Here is a 20,315-nt window from a genome sequence, read left to right as displayed (position 1 = left end):
TTCAGGCTGTAAAAATAAAATATGGAAGGAATAAGTCAAGGGGTATGAATACTTAATGAACTGTAAAGGATGATTATCACATGTATATCGCTATCATACAGTGCGTATGATGGCGATATACATGTCATAATCATCCTTTACAGTTCTATGTTTTACTGCTACAATCAAATAGTGGCAGATACATTCCGGATAAACAAATTGGTTTACGAGGTTTGATGTTGATTTGCAATGTAATTGATAGCATGTAATACATTGAAGTTGTTGGGGACGCTTTAATAATTATTCCCCATCGTTTTATTCGTGTCCACCAGAGGACGCCACTTCCTTGGAAATAAAATGCAAAACTGATTAAAAAACTTTCATGCGTGTGTATGCATTCAACCTCTTCAACTAGCAATGATTCGAAATGTACGTGCACCCACAACCGCTATTGAAACTGTCCGGCTAGGGGGTGTGCTCGGTCCTCCTTTTCCTGTAGTCCACAATCATCTCCTTTGTCTTGATCACGTTGAGGGAGAGGTTGTTATCACTGGCTAGAAGCACTTTCTTCCTGTTTCACTTCAACGAATTTGGGAGTTAATCCTTGTAATTGTGTGAATGTCGGGGAACATTAGCTCCACAAAAGTCATCCAACCGCTAGCGAGCTACATGCCAGCTGCTTCTAGCAGGCGCTTACGACCCCGGGCTACCTGAACCAGGTAGCTATAATGTTGATCATTTCCACTCGATAAAGACTTCCAGTTAGCAGCAGCTGGCTAGCTACTAACGTTAAGTTTGCTAGCCAGCTATTATGGGCAAAGGTTATGCGTTCGCTAGTATCTGTACAGCTCAAATGTATTGCTAACGCAAGGCAGTGAACCAAAGTGTTGACAACATCAGATGAATAGGTAACGTTACATTGATTTCGAGTCTGCTTTTTTCCGGTTTTGCTGAATATTTACTTGCGAAGATGACGGCGTGTCCATATGTACGGGGACATCCCCACCACTGTTTTGAGTGTTTTAGTTATGTGCCACGTTCTGAGTGTCGTGGCTAACGTTAACTACATATGGGTGGCTATATTGGTTTTGATTTTGGACCGTATTACTGTAACGTTATGCCTTTTATTTTGGACCTTGAGACCCTGTAATTTTTTCTGACAGTGTAATTAAAGTGTCCAGTGAACCTAACTGACTAGGTATTTGAACTGTATACGTAAAGCATATTGTAGTGTGAACTGTGACTGTTGAGACAAACTGGCTGTGTGGATTTGTGAGAAGTCTACTTCTAACTCGAAGTTGCATTACATTACACTAGTCGTTGGTCGAAGCGTCTTCTACCTTGCGGGGTTTTGTTAAGAGCCCCGACGCTCGGTCTTATCGTTCATATCAGCGAGAAAATGTTTTTTAAAAACGTTACACCTTTTTTTTATATGGTTAGTGTTCCCACACCGCCATATATCCGCGTTATAGCGCGTGTTTGGAAGAAAGAGGGACTACCTGTGTTTACACATGTATGGTATTCTCGATACCTAATAGTCACTGAAAACTAAATCAACTGTGATAAAGCCGGTTAAAACAAATTACAGTGTGTCTATTTTGCGTCTGTGTAATTATTTTGATGTGATATGAAAGTAATTGGGCTTAATGTCACGAGAACTGTATTGCAAATGAGAGTCAAATCAAATTGTATTTGTTACATGCGCCAAATACAACAGGTAAGCATTTCACTGTAAGGTCTAACTTACAATCCCTTAACCAACAATGCAGTTTAAAGAAATACAAGTAACACATAAATAAAGAGCAGTAGTAAAATAATAATAGCAAGGCTATCCACAGGGGGTACTGGTACAGAGTCAATGTGCGGGGTAATTGAGGTAATATGGACATGTAGGTAGAGTTATTAAAGTGACTATGCATAGATAATAACAGAGAGTGGCAGTTGAGTAAAGGGGGGCAAAGGAAATAGTCTGGGTAGCCATTTGATTATCTGTTCAGGAGTCTTATGGCTTGGGGGTAGAAGCTGTTTAGAAGCCCCCCAGTGATGTACTGGGCCGTACGCAATACCCTCTGTAGTGCCTTGCGGTCAGAGTCCAAGCAGTTGCCATACCAGGCAGTTATGCAACCAGTCATATGTTCTGGATGGTGCAGCTGCAGAACCTTTTGAGGGTCTGAGGACCCATGCCAAATCTTTTCAGTCTCCTGAGGGGGAATAGGTTTGGTCGTGCCCTCTTCACGACTGTTTTGGTGTGCTTAGACCATGTTAGTTTGTTGGTGAAATGGACACCAAGGAACTTGAAGCTCTCAACCTGCTCCACTACAGCCCCGTCGATGAGAATGGGGGTGTGCTCGGTCCTCCTTTTCCTGTAGTCCACAATCATCTCCTTTGTCTTGATCACGTTGAGGGAGAGGTTGTTATCCTGGCTAGAGGTCGACCAATTAATCGTCATGGCCTATTAATTAGGGCTGATTTCAAGTTTTCATAACAACCTATGTTGGTCTATGGTGGTCTGCTTGAAACATGTTGGTATTGCAGACTCAGACAGGGAGAGGTTGAAAATGTCAGTGAAGACACTTGCCAGTTGGTCAGCGCATGCTCGGAGTACATATCCTGATAATCTGTCTTGTCCTGCGGCCTTGTGAATGTTGACCTGTTTAAAGGTCTTATTTACATCAGCTGCGGAGGGCATGATCGCGCATTCGTACGGCACAGCTGATGCTGTCATGCATGTTTCAGTGTTACTTGCCTCGAAGCAAGAATGGAAGTAATTTAGCTCATCTGCTAGGCTTGTGTCACTGAGCAGCTCTCACCTGTGCTTCCCTTTGTAGTCTGTAATAGTTTGCAAGCCCTGCCACATCCGGCGAGTGTCGGTGCTGGTGTAGTATGATTCAATCTTAGTCCTGTATTGACGCTTTGCCAGCACATTTAACATTTAGAAATGAGGTAAAACAGATTTAAGTTTCCCTGCATTAAAGTCCCCGGCCACTAGGAGCGCCTCCTCTGGATGAGCATTTTCCTGTTTGCTTATGGCGGTGTACAGCTCATTGAGTGAGTCTTAGTGCCAGCATCGGTCTGTGATGGTATGTAGATAGCTACGGAAAATACAGATGAAAACTCTCTAGGTAGATAGTGTGGTCTACTGCTTATCATGAGATACTCTAACTCAGGCGAGCAAAACCTTGAGACTTCCTTAGATATTGTGCACCAGCTGTTGTTTATAAATATACATAGACCTCCAGCCCAGGTCTTACCAGAGGCTGCTGTTCTATCCTGCCGATACAGTGTAAAACCCCACAGCTGTATGTTATTCATGTCGTCATTCAGCCAAACATAAGATATTACAGTCATTGATTTTTAGTTTCCAATGATTGCACGTTGGCCAATAGAACGGATGCTAGTGGGGGTTTACTCGCTCGCCTACGAATTCTCAGAAAGCAGCCTGACCTTTACCCCCTTTTTCTCTGTCTTCTCTTCACAAAAAATGACTGGGATTTGAGCCTGTTCCCGGGAAAGCAGTATATCCTTCATGTCGGACTCATTAAAACCTGTTGTGACTAGGGGGCAGTATTTTCATTTTTTGAAGAAAAAAAAACATTCCCGTAGTAAACAGAATATTTTGTCAGGACAAGATGCTAGAATATGCATATAATTGACAGCTTAGGATAGAAAACACTCTAAGGTTTCCAAAACTGTAAAAATATTGTCTGTGAGTATAACAGAACTGATGTTGCAGGAGAAAGCCTGAGAAAAATCCAATCCGGAAGTTCCTCATGTTTTGAAACCGCTGCGTTCCTATGCGTCCCTATTGAGCAGTGAATGGGCTATCAACCAGATTACTCTTTCTCCGTATTCCCGAAGGTGTCTACAGCATTGTGACGTAGTTTTACGCATTTATGTTGAAGAATACCCGTAAGCGGCTACATTGCGCACGTGGTCACCTGATGCTCCCAGAGAGATTCTCGTGTAAAATACAGAGGTAGCCATTACTCCAATCGGTCCTACTGAAAAAGTAATTGTCCCGATGGATATATTATCGAATAGATATTTGAAAAACACCTTGAGGATTGATTATAAACAATGTTTGCCATGTTTCTGTCGATATTAGGGAGCTAATTTTGAATATTTTTCGCCGTTTTCGTGACTACAATTTCCGGGCGATTTCTCAGCCAAACGTGAAGAACAAACGGAGCTATTTCGCTTACAAAAATAATATTTTGGGAAAAAAGGAACATTTGCTATCTAACTGGGAGTCTCGTGAGTGAAAACATCCGAAGCTCATCAAAGGTAAACAATTTAATTTGATTGCTTTTCTGATTTCCGTGACCAAGTTACCTGCTGCTAGCTGGACAAAATGCTATGCTAGGCTATCGATAAACTTGCACAAATTCTTGTCTAGCTTTGGCTGTAAAGCATATTTTGAAAATCTGAGATGACAGGGTGATTAACAAAATGCTAAGCTGTGTCTCAATATATTTCATTTGTGATTTTCATGAATAGGAATATTTTCTAGGAATAGTTATGTCCATTGCATTATGCTAATTAGTGACAGGCGATGATTACGCTCCCTCATGCGGGATGGGGAGTCATTAGAGGTTAAAGGAAAAAGCTTCTACCTGTTCGTGGTGAGTAATCGCTGTTCTTGATGTCCAGAAGTTATTTTTGGTCATAAGAGACGGTTGCAAAAACATTATGTACAAAATAAGTTACAAACAATGCAAAAAAAACAAAATAACAGTTGGTTAGGAGCGCATAAAATGTTAGCCATACTCCCCGGCGCCATTCATGTTTAGATGGAGTATTTGGCTGTTTTGGCTGCCAGAGCCAGTCTACCTGAAAATAACATACACTTAGCCTAGTTAAGGTCCATCTTGGGCTACCCTGACCTACGCCTCAGAAAAAACATATAAATCCTATCGTAAATTCATTAGAGATTGAGGGTGTTGCCAAAGCCTAGTAGACCTCACCTTACATGCTGTATGGGTCTGTATGTGTTTATAAAGTGTCTTAGAGTAGGAGTGCTGATCTAGGATCTGTTTGACCTTTTAGATCAAAATGAATATTATAAAACAGGTGGTTCGCGTCCTGAATGCTGATTGGCTGAAAGCCATGGTATATCAGACCTGATTGGCTGAAAGCCATGGTATATCGGACCGTATACTACGTGTATGACAACAAATTACTTTTAACTGTTCTAATTATGTTGCTAACCAGTTGATAATAGCAGTACGGCACCTCTGGGGTTTGTGGTATTTGGCCAATATACCACGGCTAATTGCTGTATCCAGGCACACTGTGTTGCAGCGTGCCTAAGAACAGCTCTTAGCTGTGGTATATTGGGCATATATCACACTTCCTCTGGCCTTATTGCTTAAATATTGCATGGACAGTGGGACCTGATCCCAGATCAGCACTCATGCTGAACGCCAAGGTAACTTGTCTAAATGACTATCGCCCCGAAGCACTCACAACTGTTGCAATGAAATGCTTTGAAAGGCTGGTCATGGCTCACATCAACACCTTTATCCCAGACCCCCTACACCCACTCCCAATTTGCGTACCGCCCCAACAGATCCACAGATGATGCAATCTCTATTGCACGCCACACTGCCCTATCCCACTTGGACAAGAGGAACAACTATGTGAGAATGCTGTTCATTGACTACTGCTCAGCATTCGACACCGTAGTGCCCTCCAAGCTCATCACTAAAATAAGTACCCTGGGACTGAACACCTCCCTCTGCAACTGGATCTTGGACTTCCTGACATCTTTTAGGCTGTGTTTTGTGTAGGCTTACCCTGGCGTGACGTTTTGATTACCATGTCATGTTACCTGATCATTGATGACGATGACAGTCTTAAGGGAGGAGGTCAGAGACACTGCCAGGACAACAATCTCTCCCTCGATGTCAGCAAGACCAAGGAGCTGATTGTGGACTACAGGAAACGGAGGGCCAAGCACACCCCCATCCACATCGACTGGGCTGTAGTGTCTACATTACTAAGGATCTATCTTGGTCCACACACACCAACACAGTTGTGAAGAGGGAACTACAATGCCCCCAGGGGCTGAAAAGATTTGGCATGGGCCCTCAGATCCTCAAAGTTTTACAGCTGCGCTATTGAGTGCATCTTGACTGGCTGCATCACCGCTTGGTATGGCTACTGCTTGGCATCCGACCGCAAGGCTCTACAGAGGCTAGTGCGTATGGCCCAGTACATCACGGGCCAGGCTCCCTGCCATCCAGGACCTCTATACCAGGCAATGTCAAAGGAAGTCCCCAAAAAATTGTCAGACTCCAGCCACCCTAGTCATAGACTATTCGCTCTGCTATTGCATGGAAAGTCTGGAACCTACGGGACCCTAAACAGCTTCTACCCCCAAGCCATAAAACTGCTAAACAGTTAGTTAAATAGTTAAACAACTAGCTACCCGGATAATCGACATTGGCCCTTTTTGCACTTTTGACTCCTCACCAATGCTGCTACCGTTTTATCTGTCACTTTATTCCTAGTTATATGTACATATCTACCTCAATTACCTCATATCCATGCACATTGACTCAGTACAGGTACCCCATGTATATAGCCAAGTTATCGTTACTCATTGTGTATTTATTATTACATGTTTTACTTTTCTATTACTTCTCCATTTTTTTCTCTCTCTGTGTTGTTTGTAAGGGCCTGTGAGTAAGCATTTCACTGGTAGTTGACACCTGTTGTTTACGAGGCATGTGACAAATAACATTTTATGGGCCCTGGAGTGGAGACTACAGTTTGGCTTCCTTTGTTCATGTTTGGGAGATAGGATGTCACTCCATCAAGAACAGTGTTGCCAGCCTGTGCTCCTGCAGCTCTGACTGAGAACAAGCTCTGAATTAATGATGGGAGCCCTACTTCTGGTAGCCAAATTCAGCTGCCTGGTCTCCTTACTGACAAAAGTTTGAGGCCACCGCCATTCACTGTAGATCTCTCATTTCGATTACAATTCCAGTGTCATTGATTGAGCCCTATACGACGTTGGGCGTCCCAACATAATACCGCCGCACCACTGCACTGTAACATCAGCACTTCAGTTGTTTTTCTTGTAGCCTAGCCTAGCCTAGCTCTTCAACCCCTCTTACAGCTCTTTCTTCACTGCACCACCCCAGCCCTGGCTCATGCCCTTCAAATTTCTCTCAAGTTTGTCCAACTCAAACATACCCTGACTCTTTAGTCACTCACTACTCACTCACTCTGTTCATGATCTTACCTATTCAAAACCTCTACACTCCTTATTCTTTTCTTTTTCTCCCCAAAACTCTTTAGTCTGGTCTGTCTTCCCTAACCCACTCTATACATCTTAACGCTTAACACGTGTGTGTGTGTGTGTGTGTGTGTGTGTGTGTGTGTGTGTCCAGGTGGGGAGCCCATCTAAGAGTCGTTGTGTTTCCAGGTGTGGAGCATGTGGGCGTCCTGCTGTAACTGGTTATGTTTGGACACTGCCACGGTGGAGGAGAGCAACAGCCGCACGCGTCACCAGGCCTATACTAACTCAGGCTACAGCAACTACCCGTCGCCCCCACTCCCGGACCACACGTGCAAAGCCTGTGGAAGCCGCTTCGTCACCCTAGCCAGAAAGGTACCTAAAACCCCGGACTTTGAGATCTATAGCACTGCAGGTTTTTCATCTTCTGTAATCAGTGGTTGATTCAGACCTGGCCAATTAGAAATTGATCAACATTGATTAAAGGGATTTTGCAAGATTCTGGCAATTTATACTTACCAAGAGTCAGGTGAACGCATTGATAGCATTTGTATGTCTCTCTGTCCAGTATGAATGACATTAGAGGTAGTTCTGTGAGCCCATACTAACTAGCGTTAGCGCAATGACTAGAAGTCTACCGGAATAGATAGCTTGCAGAGAAAAGAGAACCAGCAATACGTCAGACCTCAAGGCTTGACTCTTGAGTATCCAGCTCTTAGATTTTCCCACAACTTTCAATACCTCCATTATCTGGTGGATGCATGAAAAGGGTAAAACTAATGCAATGGTTATGTACTTTTCTGTACCTGAACCGCCCTCAGGGCAAAATTTGAACAAGAAGAGCATATATGCTTCTTGGTCTTCAATATCTAGGCGTCATGTCTTTGGCATCATTAAAAGTGAAGACTTTATCAAATAAATTATTAGTACATGATTAAAACGAATCATGTAAATGTAATTAACTAGGAAGTCAGGGCACCAAGGAAAATCTTCAGATTACGAAGTTATAATTTTCCTAATATAACTCTTCAGATATTTCAATATCGGATCAATTAGTCTTCTTATTAATTAATTATTATTTACCTCCCGTCCGTCTCATTTCAAACATCTTAAATTGTTGGTTATCTGCACGAACCCAGCCTTTACTATAAATCATCCATATACCATTTGGCTTAATCATTTATTTACTAACTAACTAAATAATCACAGAAATGCATAAGCAAACAAACATTAGATATGTTACTAACAAATGATAGGGAAGATTCCCTAGTGGGCCAAGCCGATATGATTGCTTGGTGGACAAAGGGAATTGGGTGTGGAAGCGGAAAAGACCAGAGGGATCATTACACACAGTACTAATATAATTATATTAGTTGAAATGCTAATCCTTTGCACATGAATGCTCACTCATTTGGGAATAACTGCAATCAATATATATATTTACACCCATGTGTTGTGATCTTTTCTGTTGGAATCCGGTCCGTCTGCTGGAGAGTCAGTTCATCCTTGTCTCTTTCTCTCTCTCTCTCTCAGCTTTCCTGAAGATCAGTCTTTCATGGTTAGAATGGATACTTCAGAGTACCATTCAAAAATGTTCTCATAGCATAGATGTTTCGGCAGTTGTCTGTCTTTGCATCCCAGGTTGACGTAATTTCTAGCTGCAGACTAGTAATTAGTATCTAAGATTTACTCTTATTCTGTAGGGATCGATAGTCTCAGAGTTGAACCATTTCCAGCTGTGTAGCCAATGCTCCCATGTAGTATGGTTAGGAATTCAATAACTATTCGCAATCACAGCTCACGCTGTGGGTTTGCTTAGTCTAAATTCAAACTTGTGCCACCTCAGTTTCCACCGAGGTACGCGTGGTCTCAACTATTCGCAATCACAGCTCACACTGTGGATTTCCTCAGTATTAAGAGGATTTTCTTAGGATGCCTGATCATGTCGCCTGATCATGTCTGTGCTCACGGGGGCGGGCCAATGACTTAGTTAAACTTTAAAGGGAATACAATTCTCTCACATTCAAGGTTTAACATCATATTACATAATTTCATAAATAGTTTCATCTTTACTCATTCATTTTATACAATAATTAAATGCAAACCCCATAATTGATAAATGTACATATTCAGAGATATAGTTATGTGTGTTTCCTGTCCTCTGAGGTCACCAAATGAAACACACTTATCATACCCATTCTTTAAGTGTCTATGGAACATTCCCACCTTCTCACAAGTGGACATTTTGTTTCATTTTCCCATTTTGGGGATTTAGGAGTTTTGCCACGTGAAATCGTTTGTTCACTCTGTGGTCTCTCTCCATACTGCATGGCCAAGGGGAGAGAGTCTCCTCCAGGAATTTACGACCTGAGATAACAGAACCTGGGTGTAGGAGAGAGTGAGAGAGGGGGAAGCCAAAATCTATACCCAAAAAGGGCCACGTCATGACAGGCATTACGTTGTCAGTGTCAGGTCGGAGCATAATCTGGGACAAATTTTAAAAGGAACTCTTCTGGTGCAGTAATGTACTGGTTTGTGAAAGTTGAATTGTTACGGCCAGGGAGGGAAAATAAGCTAACAGACACATGATTGACAGTCATTGTGTGACGGTCTCCTCTCCCCCGCAGCATGTCTGCATGGACTGCAAGAATAACTACTGCGGCAGGTGTTCGGCCCAGCTTGAGCCCCGTCCACGCCTTTGCCACACCTGCCAGCGGTTCCACGGCACACTTTTCGATCGCACCGAGCTGATGAAGGTGAAGGTGAAGGACCTGCGCGACTACCTCCACCTGCACAAGGTCTCAACGCAGATGTGCCGTGAGAAAGAGGAACTGGTGGAGCTGGTCCTGGGACAGCAGACACAGTCACTCTCTGGCCCAATCGTAAACCCTCTGACCCAAACCGCCACCCAGCATGAGACAACTCCTCCTCCAGCACACCCCACCACCACCACACCCTCTACACACCCCGAATCCACCTCCACAGACCATGCCCCTTCACAGCCGCCACCCACTCAGGAGGACAGTCAGGTGAGGCCCAAACCCAGGAGAACCCGCCATACCACCCCTTACCCCTGTTTCTGTCAACCATTAATTTACAGTTTTGTCCATAACCTCACCTTTTGTGTTGCGTAGCAATAGCTTGAGAATGGATAACTAACCTTCGGTGTGGCTTCTCCTAGTTAGAGTATGGCTAACTCTAGCTCGCTAATGTAGTGTTTTGGGTGTGTGGTGGGTTTCTGCTCGTAGACCGTGTCTGTGTTGGTGTCCTCGGGTCTTGAGGAGCCACTGGACACTGAGGGAGATACAGAGCTGCAGGGAGAGCAGGAGCTGCAGGTACTACAGACTGACCCTGATCTTGAAAGCGTTGCCATTGTTAGGGCCAGGAGTTGTTCCTGGTTGGGTCACATGGTGAAGAAAAACTCTTGGCCCTAGCCATGGTACTACTATAGCAGCGATGGGCTTCCTCTCATTAGTTCTGGGCCTGTATTCATAAAGCATCTCAGCGTAGGAGTGCTGATCTAGGATCAGCTCCCCCCTGATTCATTAGTCTAAAATACAAAACAATAGCTGATTTTTAGATCAGCACTTGATTTTATTTGATGTTAAAATGCATAAAAATGTTACACCAAGCAACAGATACATGTACCAAAATAGCTGAGTCTTGTTTCCATTATGGTCCTCTATTGGTAGGCAAGGGCTGCAGGACAAAAACAAGTGACATGGGCACTGCCATAGATTCATTCGATCATAGTGTCCAAATATTTAAATGTTTACAAAAGAGCAAATATACACTAATAATTATCCACTAGCGCAGAGGGGTTTACACTTGGCTCTCAACATTAAACATGCCTTGTAGAAGTGTTTAAATCTAAGACTGGTGGTCCCTTTATCTAGAAATGTGTCTTTTCTGGTCAGAAATGTGATTTTCTGGTTGACCTAGTCAATTACTTTCTGCCCTATGCTTACCTCTGTCAGGAATCTCGCCACTTCACAACCTAAGTATTTCACACTTCTTGGCTCCTACTCTGAGACACTTCATGAATACAGGTCCTGAGCTCAGATGGGTCCCAGAACCTGCTTAGGTTGCTAGATAGTTTTTTGTTGTTATGTGTGCCCTACACAGAATGAGAGCAAACCTTCTGTGGAATAGGCCTATGACATGTACCAGATTTGACCTCCATTGATGCAAGAGGTGTTTTAACTATGATGGCCATAACCTGCTTTGGCAGGAAGCGCTTAAGGCTAGCCTTCTCAGAAAAGGTCATGTTTCTTTACTACGACTTATGTTAAATATTAACTAAATTAAGCAAGTTGACCTTTTTTGGCAAATCTGCACAGACCCCTTGACTTTTTTCACATTTTCTTATGTTACAGCCTTATTCTAAAATGTATTAAATTATATTTTTTCCCTCATCAATCTACACACAATACCCCATAATGACAATGCGAAAACAGGTTTTTAAAAATGTTTGCAAATGTATTAAAAAAATAAAAACACGTTACTTAAGTATTCATTCCTTTACTAAAAGACTCAAAACTGAGCTCAGGTCCATCCTGTTTCCATTGATCATCCTTGAGATGTTTCTACAACTTGATTGGAGTTCACCTGTGGTAAATTAAATATATTGGACATGATTTTGGAAAGGCACACACCTGTCTATACAAGGTCCCAAATTTGACAGCATGTCAGATCGAAAACCAAGCCATGAGGTTGAAGGAATTGTCCGTAGAGCTCCGAGACAGGATTGTGTCGAGGCACAGATCTGGGGAAGGTACTAAAACATTTCTACACCATTGAACGTCCCCAAGAACACAGTGGCCTCCATCATTCTTAAATGGAAGATGTTTGGAACCACCAAGACCCTTCCTAGAGCTGGTCGCCCGGCCAAACTGAGCAATCAGGGGAGAAGGGCCTTGGTCAGGGAGGTGACCAAGAACCCGAGAACCCGATAGTCACTCTGACAGAGCTCCACAGTTCCTTCCAGAAGGACAACCATCTCTGCAGAACTCCACCAATCAGGCCTTTATGGTAGAGTTGCCAGACGGAAGCCACTCCACAGTAAAAGGCACATTACAGCCCACTTGGAGTTTGCCAAAAGGCACCTAAAGAATCTCAGACCATGAGAAACAAGATTATCTGGTCTGATGAAAGCAAGATTGAATTCTTTGACCTGAATACCAATACCAATGTCTGGAGGAAACCTGGCACTACGGTGAAGCATGGTTGTGGCAGCATCATACTGTGGGGATGTTTTTCAGCGGGAGGGACTGGGAGACTAGTCAGGATTGAGGGAAAGATGAACAGAGCAAAGTACAGAGAGATCCTTGATGAAAACCTGCTCCAGTGTGCTCAGAACCTCAGAATTGGGGCGACGGTTCACCCTCCCAACAGGACAATGACCCTAAGCACACAGCCAAGACAACACAGGAGTGGCTTTGGGACAAGTCTCTAAATGTCCTTGAGTGGCCCAGCCAGAGCCAATAAGACTTGAGGCTGTAATCACTGCCAAAAGTGCTTCAACAAAGTACTGAGTAAAGGGTCTGAATACTTGTGATGTTTGCGTTTTAAAAAAAATATGTAGATATACATTTGCAAAAACTTCTAAAACCCTCTTTTTGCTTTATCATCATTGGGTATTGTGTGTAGATTGATGAGGGGGAAAAAATATTTTAATCCATTTTAGAATAAGGCTGTAACGAAATGTGGAAGAAATCGATGGGCTTTTTCCAAATGCTGAATGCACTGTATATCTATTTTTCAATGATTGGTTGAAAAATACAATTATCAATATAAAAAAAGTATTCCTTGTGACTATCCAGGATAATAAAGGAAAAGGAGCATTCAGTATCTACATAGATTTGAGTTTATTTTTGAGTCAAACTGGCTTACTTTTTGGTGTAGAAGCCTACTCAATATACTTGGTTTAATCATACTGTAGGACATACGGCTAGTGACTGTTTTAGACCTTCCAGTGCCTTTGTGCTCAGACAGAGTCCCATTGTAAAGCCGTGTTTTATTGTTTGATGGCTGGCTGCCCATGTCTGCATGGTGTGTCCCATTATTCACCTGTCTGTCAGAATGTTCCCCTTATAGTTGAGCAGTAATGTATTCTTATCCCCACTGATGGATATCAGCTTTGGCATGTAATGTGGCGTGTTGTCATTCCCTGCACTGTCTGTGAAAGCCCCATGTGACTGACACGGTTCCTCTTAATACAGTTTGGGTTGGGATAGCTAAACAAGATAGTTAGTGTTGTCACACGATGACACTATTTGTTGACCTAGAGATAGATCTCAAAGAACCATAATCAATCTTGTGCTATAGGTTCTAGCCCTGTATTCATAAAGCGTCTCAGAGCAGGAGTGCTGATCTAGGATCAGTTTCACCCATCAATGTAATCTTATTCATGAGGTTCTAAAAGGGCAAAACTGGGGCATCCTGAGTGGTGCAGCGGTCTAAGGCACTGCATCGCAGTGTTTGAGGCATCACTGATCCCAAACTGTCTCGCAGCTGGCCGCGTCCTGGAGACACATGAGGCGGCGCAAAATTGGCCCAGTGTTGTCCGGGTTAGGTGAGGGTTTGGCGGGCCAGGATGTCCTTGTGCTATCGCGCTCTAGCGACTCTTGTGGTGGGCCAGGCGCATGCATGCTGACACGGTCGCCAGTTTTACGGTGTTTCCTCCGACACATTGGTGCGGCCGGCTTCCGGATTAAGCAAGCAGTGTGTCAAGAAGCAGTGCGGCTTGGCAGGGTCGTGTTTCAGAGGACGCACGGCTCTCGACCTTCGCCTCTCACGAGTAAGTGCTGGAGTTGCAGCGATGGGAGAAGACTACAAATGTTGATATCATGAAAAAGGGGTAAAAGGCTAAACTGATACTAGATCAGCACTTTGTGAATATGGGCCCTATTGCCAGTTAGTGGATCCCTTTAATCAATCATTCTGACATTCATACATGATGGCTGTCAATGTGATGTGATTGTTCACGATTTTTGTCTGACCTTAGAAAATCAGAAATAGCCTACCATTTGTGTCATTCCGTTCTGTAACCTTTTTCACCAGATGTTCTGTTATACCAATCATCAAGTACTGGGGCCCGTTCAGGCGGGTGCAACGTACTGAACATTGCTGTTAAAATGTCATCGAGCTGACTTGATCCCATACTCTTAGATGCACGTGTTAGTTATAGATCAATGCATGTCTGTTTTACAGGCACTTAACACAATGTAATCTGAACGTTCCACAACATGTTTCCCTATTGAACGCAACCTTGATTTGTTGTAATGTTGCTCAGTCCTCAGACACAGAGGAGGTGCTGGTGCCAGGCCGCAGGGCGTCGCTGTCCGACCTGGCCGTGGCAGAGGACATCGAGGCCCTCAGCGTCCGGCAGCTCAAGGAGATCCTGGCCCGTAACTTCGTCAACTACAAGGGCTGTTGCGAAAAGTGGGAGCTAATGGAGAGGGTCACCCGCCTCTACCATGACCAGAAGGACCTCCAGAATCATCTGGGTAAAGGAGGTTTTACCTGCAATATTTGTGATAAATGGTTGTTTTCATTACCGGCATCATTGTTGAACTGGGAATCAAACAGGACGTAACTTGGAGGGATCTAGTACGAAACAGAGAGGAACATACCTGAATTTGTCCAATAAATAACTCTTGTTTTTGTTGAAGAAAATCAATTCTGTTGGAAAACGGTTTGCTACTTGCACTAATAAATACACCCCAGATAGTAACTTGTTCTGGATAAGTGTCTGCTAAATTACTCAAATGTAAAGGAGGACTGTAGTAAAATGAGGCACCTATTTGGACTGTTTTCACTTAGCTAGGTTTAAGCCAATTGAATCCTGTGAGATATTTTACACCTGTATGACCACCAACACTTGCCCAATCGATTAGTGAATAACACCTACTGTATGTCTGAATGGCCCATTGGGCAGGATCCTGTGTCTCTAGTGTGAGACAGCTTAATGTACAAGTAGACCCCCTGGACAGGAGGCTAGTGTATCACTAGGCCTTAATTAACCCAAATACTTCTCCCAAATGCTGAGTGCCAAGCAGAGAGACATCGGGTCAATTTTATAGCCTATGACTCGGGCGGGGATTGAACCTTCCAATCTCAGGGCGGACACTCTAACCACAAGGCCACTGGGCTGGTTGTGAATTTGTGGATATGGTAGAGGTATACCTTCTCAGTCAGCGAACATCTTGGCCACTCAGATAAACCTGATAATTAAAGGAGAAGTTAGCTTTTTTACAACCAAATCTATATTTTTGATATAAATGTTATAGAAGGGTCCAGGCACTTTTTGAGATTTCACTTGTTTTTGAGAAACTTACCCCAACCAGCGATTCACTTCCTCACCCTCGCTGTGCAGTACTAGGGGCTCTGAAAAACATGAACAAATGCTCCAAAAACACCCAAGTACGTCCTTTTAGAAACAGCAACGCGGTCAGTATAGTGATGCAGGTCATTAGATGTCTGTTTTGTGTGACTCAAGCTGTTTCCCCTATCCATCTGTTCCATTTTCCGTGTAGCTTGCTGCTAGAATAGACAGAGAGGTATCACTCGAGTCGCAACAAAGTGGAATATAGCATTGCAGATAATGTTTGGAATGATACAATTTTATGTGTACAACATCTAAAGACTTGCATCAATATACTGAGAGATTTTCAGTTTCTAAAATGAAGTATTTGGGTGTTTCTGGAGCTTTTGTTTGTTTTCAAAGCCCCTGTACTGCACAACGAGGATGAAGAAGGGATTCTCTGGTTGGGGTAAGTATAAAAAATGAGTGTATGGGCCCTTCTATAACATGCAATTTGCTTTAAAAATAGAGATTGTCCTCTAAACAATGTACTCAAACAAGGGAATACGGTGAGACCCTATTACAATTCAATAACGGAGGTCTGGTATGAGACTGCGTTTGGGGATGTCACATAAGACATTCAGTACATGCAGTCCCCGCCACAGTGAATGAATGTCAATAACAGTTGCTGAATCTCTAACCAGTGCCTTCCCTTAGTCCTCGATTTGCTCGTTCACGCACGCCTCCGCCATATTCACAGGTGTCCCAAAACTGAGAGACACATGCAACAAATGAAATACCTCTCGAATGAAATGTTTTACTGTTACTAAGGTTCACATCTAGTTGAACAACTGGTCATTTCTTAATTTTAATATCTTGCTTATTTTATTACATTTTTAAAAATGAATTTCATCATTCAAGGACATTTTTAACATGCTTTTTTTCCTTTTTCCCCTCCAGTTTCAAGTACAAATGACGGCACAGGTGAGTTTCTTTTCTCCCCGTGCTTCATGCAATACAAAGCTCCCCAATGATCAGCTATAGGTATTATAGCTCTCTCTGGTTAAGCTAATATTTAAATAGGTGTGTGTGTAATGGTGTTTTGTCCCTTGTTTCTTTCTCCCAGACCCCAGCGGTACCCCTGGCCAGGAGGAGAACCTGTGTAAGATCTGCATGGACTCTCCCATTGACTGTGTCCTGCTGGAGTGTGGCCACATGGTCACCTGCACCAAGTGTGGCAAGCGGATGAACGAGTGCCCCGTCTGCAGGCAGTATGTGGTGCGGGCCGTTCATGTCTTTAGATCCTGAGACCCAAGCCTTGGGAACCCCACCCCCACCTCCCGTAAATAAACAAGGGACTTCCTTCTTGTGGCCTTACCACCCATAGACTAGACGAGGGGTATTAAACTCTTTACCCTATGGGGTCCGGAGCCAGCTGATTTTCTGTTCTACCTGATACTTAATTGCACCTACCTGGTGTCCAAGGTCTAAATCAGTCTGAGATTTAGAGGGGAACAATTTAAAAAAGCAGTGGAACTGGCTTTGAGATCCAGAGTTGAGTTTAAGGGGACTAGACTAACCACCTCTCCCTCCAGATCTCCACTGCTCAGATGGCCCTTGAGACCCTGAGTAGTGGTTCCTCCTGTTGGAGGGACGAACAGGTGAGGTGAACCTCATTATCCCTTTGATAAACCACACAAACCCAATGACTGGACATGGGCACTTCCTACTGTTATTGACTGGACTTCTATAGTTCATATCCCAAGCTGATAAGGATATGTCTTATTATTAGAATAAGAGAGTGCCTGTATTAAACAGGCAATACCATATTTATTTATTTTTCCTTTGGAGACCTGCATATAAACACAAAAATTTCAAAGATTTTGCCGAGTTACAGTTCATATAAAGAAATTGGTCTACTGAAATAAATTCATTGGGCCCTAAACCATAGATTTCAAATTACTGTAAAGGGGCGCCGCCATGGGTTGGCATAGGCCCACCCGATGGAGAGCAAGGCCCAGCCAATCAGAATGAGTTTGTCCCTACAAAGGGCTTTATTACAGACAGAAATACTCCTCAAATGTTAGTGGCCTTTTACTGTCCCCAGCACAAGGTGCGCCTGTGTATTGATCATGCTGTATAATCAGCTTCTTGATATGCCACATCTGTCAGGTGGATGGATTAGCTTGAAAAAGGCAAAAATGCTCACCCTCAGGGATGTAAACAAATTTATACGCACAATTTGAGAGAAGATTTCTGGGATCTTTTAATCAGCTCATGAAACATGGGACCAACACGAAACATGTTGCGCTTATATTTTTGTTCAGTGTATATATAAGCACCAAGTGCTCTTAATAATGGATTAGATTGATGTAACTGTTAAGAGTTGAACCCCAGTAAAAGGGAAAGCATTTACATTAGTGGTTGAGCTGAGAACACATCCATAGGATTTCCCTATGTGTCTTGTCGTTACTCTGCGCTTAGCAAAGCAGGAACCCCCTGTGGTGGTATAGTGTAAAAGCCAACCCATTGACACTGCATACATTGTTTATCAATGAAGCAAAGCCTGCAGATGTTCACTCAATCCCTCTGCTGTAGAATCAGGTGGACACGCAGTTTTAGTGCTTACGTTTTAGCCTGGTCCCAGATCTGTTTGTGCTGTATAGCCAACTCCTATGGTTATTGTCACGTCAAACCGAGAGTTCCCTGAAGGAGAGGCCCTTTTTCCACTGCAAACGGCACTATCTGGCATACTTTGTAGAAAGACACTACGGGGGCCGTACACCAACACACCACAAGGAGAGATGACCGCGAAGGTGAAGAGGGACAGATAGGTCCTGACCAGCGCAACAAACCACAAAGGCAGAACTACTACCAGAGGCTTCCGACCAAGGGTTTTGCATGACATCGACCATAGGATTTGGTTATACAGCACAAACCGATCTGGGGACCAGGCTACTTATGCTGACAGTGGAAGAGAATATGTGGATCAGTGGTCCTTCACTATTCCAACTATATAAAAGTGCTTTATCCTTCCAATACTCAACTGCTCATTGTATTTTTCAGCATCAACATTGACCAAAGGCCCTTACACTTGCTATTGTATTTTTTTTAATAAACCAAAATAAACCATGTCAGAATAGCCTGGTGTATAGCTAAATCTAGTCGTGCAAAAGCATATAATTCACTAGTTGTGCACTATATGCGTTGTCATGACACACATACATAAAAGATGAGTTGTCGAAAGCACAAGCAGATCTTTGACATTGCCCAAGATGAAAGTTAAAGCTCTTAAAGACATCTCATCCGTTTCGCAAGCCAAGTACCTTAACTCCACAATGAGACTATCGTTTTTTTAAAACTAACCTCCCACTCTTTCGAGTTGCTATGAGGTCGATAATTTTTTTAATCATTAAACCCTTACCGTGTACCTATGTTTGTCCTCTGTTGCATGCCTTTCATTGTTTGCTGAATACTTTTTAATAAAACCAAATACAAGAACTGACTGTTTCCTTTTTGAGATTCAATTGGCACATGCGTCATCGCGCTGAGTTTCCATCTTAGAGCGACAGCAATGTGGAAACAGTCGGTGGTTGTATTTGATTAACGTTTTATAAAAAATGTACACAAAGGGATTTACACAAAGGCATGTAACAACAGACAAACATGTACATGGTAAAAGGTTAAATAATTTAAAAAAATTGAAGTATCAACTACATAGTAGGAGGTTCATTTAAACTAGTCTGCGCTCAACTGGATGAAATCATTGTGGAGTTGAGGAACTTGGCAACCGTTTGGCATGAGTCTAAAGGCTCAACAATGGCGAAAGTATCTTGAACAATCCATTGTCCATTATCAGCTATAGGTAGTATAACTCTCCGATTAATGACAGGTAGTTGAGTGTTTTTGCATACTCCGGTGCTAAACCTCCAGTCCCTCCCATCCCAGCTGAGCATAATGAAAGATTGTTTGACTCTTAATAAGTGGCCTTCAAAAACCAGCACCTTTACTCATGACAGTGAGCACACACTGTACTTTTGAAAATAATGCAGCTTTGTGAAATCGTGTGCTTGCTCGGTTAGATGGAAAATGTGTATTGTCGAGATGATAGAGCTGTGTACATTGCACTAAGCTACATTTTAAAAATGTAGCTTTGTATTGAATAAGTAAGAAGTCTGGAATTGAGATGGTGCCCTTGTGTGCCAAATTCTACCCTATCCCCCATATAGTGCACTATATAGGGGATAGGGTGCCATTTGGGACACCTGCATTGTATGATGAAAGGAAGTGTACTTGACCTATTTTTCTTTCTGATAAATGAGGCGTTTTAATATATATTTACTTGACCATTGTTAGATTTTTAGGTTTCGATTACATTTCTAGCGACTGCGAAATAAAGAATTTGTAAATACCATTGAAATTATGGACCTTGAATTTACCAATGTGACTGTTGTCTTTATTTTCCACCGGATCTCTTAACAGCATTTTAGCCAAACAGTCTATTTTCTAAACTGCTTAGATACATCTCTGAAAGACTCTTAAGTATAAAAACTACCTAATACGTTTGTTTGCATTATTCTGACATTTTTTCTGATAAAAACATTTCCACATTGTCTTCATGTGAGGCATATTATTTATCCAGAGAGTTTCACAGTAGATTCAATTATGAATAGTGGTAACTGGTTTATCCAGTCTGATGGCTAGGGGTGTGGTGTGCGCATGTTAGGTAAGATGGAATCCCAGGAATTCACCTCACTTAAAAGGGAACATCTCAAATTCCTATAATGA

At 42.8% G+C, this 20,315-nt stretch overlaps 1 protein-coding gene across 5 annotated transcripts; it reads left to right on the top strand.

Moving 5' to 3' along the window:
• The first annotated feature begins 381 nt into the window (after positions 1 to 381).
• On the top strand, positions 382 to 19,965 carry LOC112216694 (E3 ubiquitin-protein ligase rififylin). Of its 5 annotated transcripts, none has more exons than XM_024376684.2 (7): positions 382 to 698; positions 7,412 to 7,597; positions 9,850 to 10,251; positions 10,471 to 10,557; positions 14,517 to 14,730; positions 16,488 to 16,511; positions 16,654 to 19,965. In XM_024376684.2, the coding sequence occupies exons 2-7, from the start codon at positions 7,421 to 7,423 to the stop codon at positions 16,833 to 16,835; spliced, it is 1,086 nt and encodes a 361-aa protein (XP_024232452.1). In that variant the 5' UTR covers positions 382 to 698; positions 7,412 to 7,420; the 3' UTR covers positions 16,836 to 19,965. The 5 variants fall into 5 exon arrangements, with proteins under 5 accessions (XP_024232452.1, XP_024232451.1, XP_024232456.1 ...); XM_024376683.2 differs by having other exon boundaries at positions 383 to 698; positions 7,377 to 7,597; XM_024376686.2 differs by lacking the exon at positions 382 to 698 and adding an exon at positions 725 to 887.
• The last annotated feature ends 350 nt before the right edge of the window (positions 19,966 to 20,315 follow it).

This window comes from Oncorhynchus tshawytscha, linkage group LG17 (genome assembly GCF_018296145.1).
Source record: "Oncorhynchus tshawytscha isolate Ot180627B linkage group LG17, Otsh_v2.0, whole genome shotgun sequence".
NCBI classification, from domain to species: Eukaryota; Metazoa; Chordata; class Actinopteri; order Salmoniformes; family Salmonidae; genus Oncorhynchus; species Oncorhynchus tshawytscha.
The sequence above is the reverse complement of the archived record's forward strand: the minus strand, read 5'-3'. Positions and strand labels throughout refer to the sequence as shown.